At 39.4% G+C, this 10,155-nt stretch overlaps 1 protein-coding gene across 7 annotated transcripts in view; it reads left to right on the plus strand.

Moving 5' to 3' along the window:
• Positions 1 to 7,882, plus strand: part of G3BP1 (G3BP stress granule assembly factor 1) — a 34,355-nt gene extending 26,473 nt beyond the window's left edge. For all 7 annotated transcript variants that reach the window (XM_058440066.1, XM_032158429.2, XM_032158428.2 and 4 more), the window contains exons 8-12: positions 1,144 to 1,245; positions 1,829 to 1,940; positions 2,153 to 2,281; positions 2,697 to 2,806; positions 6,421 to 7,882. In XM_058440066.1, coding sequence (XP_058296049.1) covers positions 1,144 to 1,245; positions 1,829 to 1,940; positions 2,153 to 2,281; positions 2,697 to 2,806; positions 6,421 to 6,627 — 660 coding nt within the window. In that variant the 3' untranslated portion in view covers positions 6,628 to 7,882. The remainder of the gene's footprint in view (positions 1 to 1,143; positions 1,246 to 1,828; positions 1,941 to 2,152; positions 2,282 to 2,696; positions 2,807 to 6,420) is intronic.
• The last annotated feature ends 2,273 nt before the right edge of the window (positions 7,883 to 10,155 follow it).

The raw sequence follows: 10,155 nt of genomic DNA on the forward strand, positions 1-10,155 counted from the left end.
CTGTGTGTTAGGCATTGTTCAAAGTGTAGGTATTATATTGGCAAAACAGATAGGGGTTCTTGTTCTCTGGCAGCTAATAGGTGAGTAGGAAAGAGCAATGTTGAAATGACTTTAGCTTGCAAGTGGAAAAAATTAGCTGGGCGTGGTGGTGCCTATGTGTGGTCCCAGCTGCTTGGGAGGCTGAGGTAGGAGGATCGCTTAGCCTAGGAAGTCAAGGCTGCAGTGAGCTATGATTATGCCACTGCATTCCAGCCTGGGTAATAGAGTAAGACCTTGTCACAAGAATAAAACCATAAGAAGCAAGTGGAAAAGTAGGTTGGCTGGACCAGCTGATCACTTAGTTGGTTATTACGTAACCCTAGTGAGAGAGAATGATGGCTTGAATTAGAGTTGTGGCAGTGGAAATGGAAAAGAAATAATTAGGTAGAATAACAGGTTCTGGCGATTTTTAAATGTGTGAGAAAGGTGTTTATGATGATTCTACAATTGATGTAATTGAGTCGATGTTTGTACAGTGGATTGGATTGAATCACAGTAGGAAGAGCTGAGCTGATTTTGGAGGAGAGGGAATTTTGTTTGATTCACAAATTTGAATGAAAGTAGCTTTCCTTGGGCCAGTCGTTGTGGCTTACGCATTTAATCCCAGTACTTTGGGAGGCTGAGGCCAGGAGGATTGCTTGAGTTCAGGAGTTCAAGACCAGCCTGTTCAATATAGTGAGACTTCATCTCTACTAAAAAGAAAAAATAGCTGGACATGGTGGCACATGCCTGTAGTTTCAGCTGCTTGGGAAACAGGTGGGAGGATCACTTGAGCACAGAAGGTGGAGGCTGCAGTGAGCTGTGTATATGCCACTGCATTCCAGCCTGGGCAACAGAGCAAGATTCTGTCTCAAAAAAAAAAAAAGTGAGTAGTTTCTTGAACCTAAGCGTCTCAGATTTGCTAGGTACTTGATCATCAGTCCCAAGGAATTTCAGTACTAAATTTTGAATAGCTGAAAGAGATGAATCTTAATATATGTATAAACTCCATCCTGCCTTTGAGAATGTGTTACCATTTGTTATGTACAGGAAATCAAGAGTTAGTAGCTTTTATGTTGTTTTGATACATGGTATAATTATGTAATGTTGGTATTGCTCCCTTAGACATTTTCTTGGGCATCTGTGACCAGTAAGAATCTTCCACCCAGTGGAGCTGTTCCAGTTACTGGGATACCACCTCATGTTGTTAAAGTACCAGCTTCACAGGTAAGGTCCTAATAAAACTTGTACATTAGGCAAATTTACTTCTATTTTGGTAATTTGATTCAACAGAGGTTTAGAGAATGTGAAAACTGGTCAGGTGCAGTGTGGCTCATGCCTGTAATCCCAGCGCTTTAGGAGGCTGAAGCCAGCTGATCACTGGAGCCTAGAAGTTTGAAACCAGTCTGGGCAACATAGTGAGACCCTGTCTCTACAAAAAATAAGAAATTAGCTGGGCCTTGTGGCATGCATCTGTAGTCCTAGCTACTTAGGAAGCTGAGGTGGGAGGATTGCTTGAGTCCGGGAGGTTGAGGCTGCAGTGAGTCATGATTGTGCCACTGCACTGCATCATGGGCGACACAGTGAGACTCTGGCTCAAAAAAAAAAAAAAAAAAAAAAAACCAACCCAAATCAATGTAGAAACAGAACTGACAGGACGGAAGAGAAGCGTATAAGATGGTTTTTAATGATTTTTCTTGTGAGGGAATTGTCCATTTTCTAGTTTAAAACTTGTTAGCCAAGAAACTTCATTAAGAAAAAGGATAAGCCTGCTTTGTTTTAACACAAAATTTAACTTAAAAATTTTCAGCCCCGTCCAGAATCTAAGCCTGAATCTCAGATTCCACCACAGAGACCTCAAAGGGATCAAAGAGTGCGAGAACAACGAATAAATATTCCTCCCCAAAGGGGACCCAGACCAAGTAAGAGCTCAGAAGGGCGATTTCTCATTTGGGGGATTTTGAGGTGAGAGCTTATTTTGGGAGGGCAGTTGATATTTATATACTTTAAAATAAAAATATTGTAGGGTTGATGGAATTACCTGTTTTTAGTGTAGAGGGAAAACTACTGAATGTGAGCAATCACTGAAAGATGTCTTCTTTCTCTTTCATTGATGTTTTTGTCTCCTTTTAAGTCCGTGAGGCTGGTGAGCAAGGTGACATTGAACCCCGAAGAATGGTGAGACACCCTGACAGTCACCAACTCTTCATTGGCAACCTGCCTCATGAAGTGGACAAATCAGAGCTTAAAGATTTCTTTCAAAGTAGGTTATTGAGTTTTGAACACTAAATTCATCTAGTGTCTCTCTAGCACTGTACAGTAGAAATAGGAAATGAGCCACATATGTGATTATAAATTTTCTAGTAGTCATGGTAAAAAAAAAAAAGATGAAAAGAAACTGGATAATTTTAATAACATTTAACTTAAGGCATTGTCATTTCAACATGTAAGAATATTGTGAGAGATATTTTACACTTTCATAATAAATCTTTGAAATCCAAATGTGCCTCCCATAATTTTACACTTATGAGAGGCACATCTCAATTCAGACTAGCTATATTTATAATTCAAGTGCTCAATAGTCACATGCATGTAGTGGCTACTGTATTGGACTGTGTATATGTAATGTTTAAAGGGAATGGTCTAAGTAATTATCTGAGAATGTGTTTCACTTGCAGGTTATGGGAACGTGGTGGAGTTGCGCATTAACAGTGGTGGGAAATTACCCAATTTTGGTTTTGTTGTGTTTGATGATTCTGAGCCTGTTCAGAAAGTCCTTAGCAACAGGGTAAGCAGCTTTTTGTCTTGATTTTTTTTTTTTTTTTAAAGGGTTTTGGTTCTTTAGAATATATTTATCTTTACAGCTGGGTCTTTATGTAAAGTGCAGTTTATTCCAACGTGTTCAGGTAATTTATTCCATTATTTTCAACCATTATTCAAAGACTTGCCTGGGGGTTTAGGAAAACAAAACTTGTTTAAGTAACTTAGTTTTTGAAAACATGAATTATGAGAATGAGAAAATGAATAGTTATCAGTGCACTGAGATTTACGTAACTACCTTTCCTTGGTGGTGGCTTTTGGTGTACAGGAGATGAAATACAAACCTACTTTTAACTATTAACTAAGATAAGAGTCAGTTTGCCCAGGGCAGTTTTGGTATACTGCTGTTTTTAGAGAATAACTGTTAAGAGCCTCTCCTTTAAGTTAATAAATTGGATTTGGAAGATATATTATATAGTCAACCTACTTGGAACCATCCTTACTTACAGTACTCTTACCCTGTACATTCTAATAATAGAAGAATTTGTAGAGTGGAAATCTTACTGTGGGACCCCCAAAGAAAGCTTCCCCTCCCCTAGCCAAAAACTACTTTTTGTAGTAGTAGAGAAGAACAAGGGTATAAATAATATTAATTTACTAAGCTATACTTTTTTATTGAGGTGAAATTTACATAACAAAATTAATCATTTAAAAATGTACAGCCTAATTGCATTCAGAACACATTATTGTGCAACCATTACCTTTAATTCCAAAAGTTTTTTACTAAAAGCCATAAGCTCTTTACTCACTAAGCAGTCATTCCTTGTACCTGTCTCCCCAACCCCTGGCAGCCACTAATCTGCTTTCTGTCCCTATAAATTAAAAATGTGTACTTTAAACCATATAATAGAAATATTGCAGATCAGTGATATTCTCCAGAATGTTAATGGGCATACTGCAAAGTTTTTTTTTTTTTTTTTTTTTTTTGAGACAGAGTCTTGCTCTGCCACCCAGGCTGGAGTGTGCAATGGTGTGATCTTGCCTCACTGCAACCTCCACATCCCGGGTTCAAGCAGTTCTCCTACCTCAACTTCCTGAGTAGCTGGGATTACAGGCGCCTGCCACCATGCCCAGCTGATTTTTTTGTATTTTTAGTAGACACAGGGCTTCCCCACGTTGGCCAAGCTGGTCTCGAACTCCTGACCTCAGGTGATCTGCCGACCTTGGCCTCCCAAAGTGCTGGGATTATAGGTGCGAGCCAGTGCACCTGGCCATACTGCATAGTTTAATGTTGTGGTCATAACATTATGTCAACCTGAGTATGCAAATATACATTATCTTTCAAATTATTTGACCATTTATTTTTGTGAGGCATCTGCAAAATACTCTGAGAAATGAGGGAACAGTGGTTTATCTCACCAAAGCCACTGAAGAACCCAGAAATGTCCAGTAGGCTTTGTAGATAAATCCGTCATTCAGCATGTATTAGGCCTAGTGGCCACCCTTCATTTCATGGTATTGATAGAAGTCTACTGCGCTCCCTTCACTAATTTTTTGTGTGGGCAGAAATAGCTTATGTAAGACTGATTGCCCTGGTGTATGACATACTGTAGTGTAGCCTACTGGTTCCAAGCTTATTTTTCCTAGTCTGGAGGCCTTGGTTTATATTCTCCTTTTGTCACTCATTCGTGTTGTGACCCATGGAACAAGTTACTTAACCTCCCCAGCCCTTAGTTTGCTAGTCCTTAAAGTAGGTATCTACCATCAGAGGGTTGTTGTTAAGTGAGCTAATAAATTTGAATAGACCCGGGCGCGGTGGCTCATGCCTGTAATCCCAGCACTTGGGGAGGCCGAGGTGGGCAGATCACGAGGTCAGGAGATCGAGACCATCCTGGCTAACACGGTGAAAACCCATCTCTACTAAAAATACAAAAAAATTAGCCGGGTGTGGTGGCGGACGCCTGTAGTCCCAGCTACTCAGGAGACTGAGGTAGGAGAATGACGTGAACCCGGGAGGCGGAACTTGCAGTGAGCTGAGATTGCGCCACTGTGCTCCAGCCTGGGCAACAGAGCGAGACTCCATCTCAAAATAAATAAATAAATAAATAAATAAATTTGAATAGAAGACTTCTGTGACACATAGTAAGTACTTTTAGATACTCGTTTTAAGAAATTAGTAAATTATATTGCTGGTGAAGAGCATAAATTGAATATATTGAAATGTTTTGTAGCCCATTAACTACTTTGGCTCTGTTAGGAGGAAACGAAGGCCAAGACTGCCCAAAATTCTCAGGAGGTGTTAAAGAGCAAATTAAAATTTATGTCAAATTAATGAAGTTTTTATTTTAACTGTATATGTACTTTGCATAAATAAGTACAGTACCATCTTTTCACACTGGTGATGATGAGGTTTTATTCTAAGCCTCCAAATCTATGGAGAAGGTGGCAGTTCTTTTTTTTTTTTTTTATTGGGACGGTGTCTCACTCTGTCGCCCAGGCTAGAGTGCAGTGGCACGATCTTGGCTCACCGCAACTTCCGCCACCTGGGTTCAAGTGATTCTCCTGCCTCAGCCTCCCAAGTAGCTGGGATTACAGGCGCCTGCTACCGCGCCCAGCTAATATTTGTAGTTTTATTAGAGATGGGGTTTTACCATCTTGGCCAGGCTGGTCTTGAACTCATGACCTCCTGATCCACCCTCATCGGCTTCCCAAAGTGCTGGGATTACAGGCGTGAGCCACTGCCCCCGGCAAGAAGGTGGCAATTCTTTATTCAATTTACATAATTCTATGAGAAAATAAGTACGATGAGAGTTAACTGGTGCTGCTATGCTATTTAAAATGGCTTTTTAAAACTGGCCTGCCTACCTAATCACCTTTCCAAGTATTTGTTAGTGGAAAATTGTATGTTCTGAGTTAAACAAAAACTGAACTGTTGTAATCCCAGCACTTTGGGAGGCCGAGGTGGGTGGATCACCTGAGGTCAGGAGTTTGAGAACAGCCTAGCCAACATGGCAAAGCCCTGTCTCTACTAAAAATACAAAAATTAGCTGGGCGTGGTGGCGGGCGCCTCTATTCCCGCTACCCTGGAGGCTGGGGCAGGGAAAATCGCTTGAACCCGGGAGGCAGAAGTTGTGGTGAGCCAAGATGGTGCCATTGCACTCCAGTTTGGGTGATGAGTGAAACTCGTCTCATTAAAAAAACAAACAAAAATCTGAACTGTGAGAACTTAGCTGATTTGTAATCTGCTGGTTCTTTTTTTTTTTTTTTCTGAGTCGGAATCTCACTCTTTTTCCCATACTGGAGTACAATGGTGCGATCTTGGCTCACTGCAACCTCCGCCTTCCGGGTTCAAGCAATTCTCCTGCCTCAGCCTCCTTGAATAGCTGGGACTACAGGCATGTGCCACCATGCCTGGCTAATTTTTGTATTTTTTTGGTAGAGATGGGGTTTCACCATGTTGGTCAGGCTGTTCTTGAACTCCTGATCTCGTGATCCACCCGCCTTGGCCTCCCAAAGTGCTGGGATTGCAGGCGTGAGTCACCGTGCCCCACCTCTGCTGGTTCGTTATTTTAGCTTTCTTTATCTTTGACAGTGATAGCCAGCTCATCAGTACTCTAAGTCTGGTCACCTTGATTCTTACAGCCCATCATGTTCAGAGGTGAGGTCCGTCTGAATGTTGAAGAGAAGAAGACTCGAGCTGCCAGGGAAGGCGACCGACGAGATAATCGCCTTCGGGGACCTGGAGGCCCTCGAGGTGGGCTGGGTGGTGGAATGAGAGGCCCTCCCCGTGGAGGCATGGTGCAGAAACCAGGATTTGGAGTGGGAAGGGGGCTTGCGCCACGGCAGTGAATCTTCATGGATCTTCACGAAGCCATACAAACCCTAGCTCCAACAGAATGGTGAATTTCTTCGACCAGACTTTGGTATCTTGGAGTATGACCCCAGTCTGTTATAAACTGCTTAAGTTTGTATAATTTTACTTTTTTTGTGTGTTAATGGTGTGTGCTCCCTCTCCCTCTCTTCCCTTTCCTGACCTTTAGTCTTTCACTTCCAGTTTTGTGGAATGATATTTTAGGAATAACGGACTTTTAAAGAAGAAAAAAAAAGACTGAATTTCCTTGCTTACTTTGCATATACAGACTGGATTTTTTTTTTTTTACAGCCATTTCCCCAAAGGAATGTCTTGCATATTACTGACATTTGGTATGTTTCATTCATTGGAATATTTCTTATTTTCTACGTGTTTGAAAAGCCTGTAAGAAATACAGGATTTGATAATATTTTGAAGGCAGGAAAAACCCAAATTGTTTCTTCTTTGAGAGTCATGACTACCTTCTGGTGTGGAGAAATTGCCATTGGAAAATTTGACAATTTTGATTCTCACTGGTATGTTTAAAAACTGAATAAAAGGAATAGAATTTTTTTTTGATAAAGGATCACAAAACAATTCTAAAACCTATTGTTTTTACCATTGAAATTTAAATTGTAATAGGTTTTAAATGTCTAGAATGGAACTGATAGGCTTTTCTTGAACTGTTAGTTTTTTTGAAGTAGTTTTTTCATGTTTAATTTGTATTTGTAAAAAAACAAAAAGCAAAAAAATTCCCAAAACCCAGATAACAACCAGAGCAAAACTGTTGTGCCTTCTATTTATCTTTGATTTCAGTCTTGGCAATTGTTTAAAAGAAAATCTAGATTTGTTTTATTAGGTTCAGAGTATGTGGGGAATTATAGAATCCCTCTTTCATCACTTTGTGTATGTCTTTTGTTAACATATTTGTTATGCCTTATTCTAAAATTGAGTCTCAAACTGGAATGCCTTTGAAGACAGATGCTTCTATACAGGTTCTTTGACCTAAATAGTTCAGCATTTGTATTTTTATTCTGGTATCTAATCAGATTCCTAATCATAGCCCGTAAGAAGGAATGTTACTTTAATATTGGACTTTGCTCATGTGCTCGTGTCCACATTTTTTTTTCTTAAAATCATAGCCATATGGTAAATTTTCTATTTTGTTATGGTTCTCTTTTATTGATGGGCATGCAGTGGGTGTTACTTGGAAATGGCCAATTTTTATTAAAATATTTCTGGAAGAAAATTTAATCTGGCAATATAGACTAATACTCGTTTCACATATGTGTTATTTGTTGAGTGCTGTGTGTGAGATGGGTGAAGGTTTTGTTTACACATGTGAAACAAACTTTTGTGTGATTGTCGTTACTAATTGAAGGGCAACCAGGTTGTAAAATTCAGCGTATTTATTTTCTTAACAGTATTCATCTTTAGGACTGTCGTTTGAGGATGGCATAGGAATATTTGGTTTACATTACTCAGAAACTCTAGGTTTGCTGTGATGGTTAAGACCACAGTGAAGTTGGTATTACCAATTTGGTTCCAGTTCCTCAAATATTTGAAAATTGGCAGCCTCTCCTTTACATAAACCTAATGTAACTGAATCACATGGCTTTTTTGTAGGGTTAAAGTAACTTTGGTAACCACTTTTGGCCCCGATCACTGATAATAGGAAGAAATACAACTTATACTTTTGTAGCTTATATTAAGCATATGGTGGGTGGAAAGAAAAGTTTAGTCTGAGTCACTTTGGAAAAAAAAATTACTTTGTGGTAACTTCAAGGTCATAAATTATGGATAGCCTAGAAATTATCCTTCACAAGTGAATACTAAATTATACATTTCAAAACAGAAGTTCTTCCTACTTGGAGACTTAAGGGCATTAACTAGATGCAGCAATCCTCAGCTTGGCATTATCACATCCTAGAGGACATTTGGAAATGTGTGAAATTTGGAAGGGTTGTTGGAGAGACATGCATCTGGCATTTATTGGGTGGGGTCTAAGGATACCAAATGTGTAAAAATGAAGCACCCCCATTGAGAACACTGATAGTCCCTATTCCTGTGGGTGAGTGGAGCTGTGGGATTAGGAAAACTGGAATGAAGACTCATTCTTTTGAAACTCAGCCTCAGATAAATAACAAACTAGGAAATGGAAATCTGTTTCAAGAATTACAGTAACATCTACTCTAAGGAATTAGTAATTTCACTTTTTGTTATTTATACCAAATGTATGTGTGTGTTGTGTATGTTGGTGTAAATGTGGAGAGGTGGTAGCAATACCTGCTGATGCTGCTTGTAATTTGTTGCAGGGAATTACTGCACAATCTCAGAAAATACAAGGCTTCCCCAGTGCTTTCAGTCATCAGAGTTGGGATGATTGTGTGAGGTTTTGAATGATAGTATTGGACCTAAGAAATAGGATTAGCATCATGATCAGAACTGTTGAGAATCCTCGTACAATTATGTACATTATTGCTTGTAGAGTAAACATGAGAGCTTAGAGATGTATATGTTTCCACTGCTGGAAAATGATTATAAGTTAGGGCAACATTTTCTATAGGTGGCAGCAGTAGGAGCTCATCACATTGAACATTTTCAGATTTTAAAATGAAAATTTTCATCCGTAGGAATGGCCTAATGTATAGTTATTAGCTACTGAGCTTAGAACTCTTGACCCATGAGATTTTTTTTTTTTTTTTTAATTTTAATTTTTAGAGGCAAGATCTTGCTATGTTGTCAGGCTGGTCTCAAGCTCCTGGCCTGATCAGTCCTCCTGCCTTCCAAGTAGCCGGAACTACAGGTGTGCACCATTGCACCTGGCCTCATGAGTGTTTTAGTTAGATAAGATTTGTTTGGTTCAGTGGGTCTTAGTTTTTTAAGACCTGTTGATTTGTAATTAGAGATCTTGGGCCTTAAACTGTATTTTTGTTTTAGTGGTGAGGTTGGGCTTTACTTTGTGTATTCTAGCGTTCTCAACTTTGTCAGATATTGCTAGGGACCAGTGAGATCGATAATCCAAAAATAATAATTTGACTTTGGATGAGTATGTCATTACCACAGTGTTAGTTGAATTGCACTTTAGGTTAGAAAAGTTAATTTTCACATCTGTGCTGTGGATTAGGTGATATTGTCCAGAGCAGTTAAATGACAGGCTTGAATTGCACTTTAGGGTAGAAAAGTTAATTTTCACATCTGTGCTGCGGATTAGGTGATATTGTCCAGAGCAGTTAAATGACAGGCTTCCAAGTCATCCATGTAGCAAGGAGCACATTTGCCTCCCAAACTGATGCTATTTCTCTAGAACCATAATGCCCCCCTAATTACATTTCAGCAGCATAGACTGCAATGAACTTCCTACTGTAGGGAGACTGGAGTCTGGAATACATTCAGAACAAGGTTAACATTACAGTTCTTAATTTCCTTTAGGGCAAACAAGATAATTAAACTTGGATTTTGTGAGTCACTTTTTGATTTGCAGATTATATATGGTAACACAATAATGGTGGTTTGTTCTTAAGTTT

This window comes from Hylobates moloch, unplaced genomic scaffold, assembly GCF_009828535.3.
Source record: "Hylobates moloch isolate HMO894 unplaced genomic scaffold, HMol_V3 SCAFFOLD_6, whole genome shotgun sequence".
NCBI classification, from domain to species: domain Eukaryota; kingdom Metazoa; phylum Chordata; class Mammalia; order Primates; family Hylobatidae; genus Hylobates; species Hylobates moloch.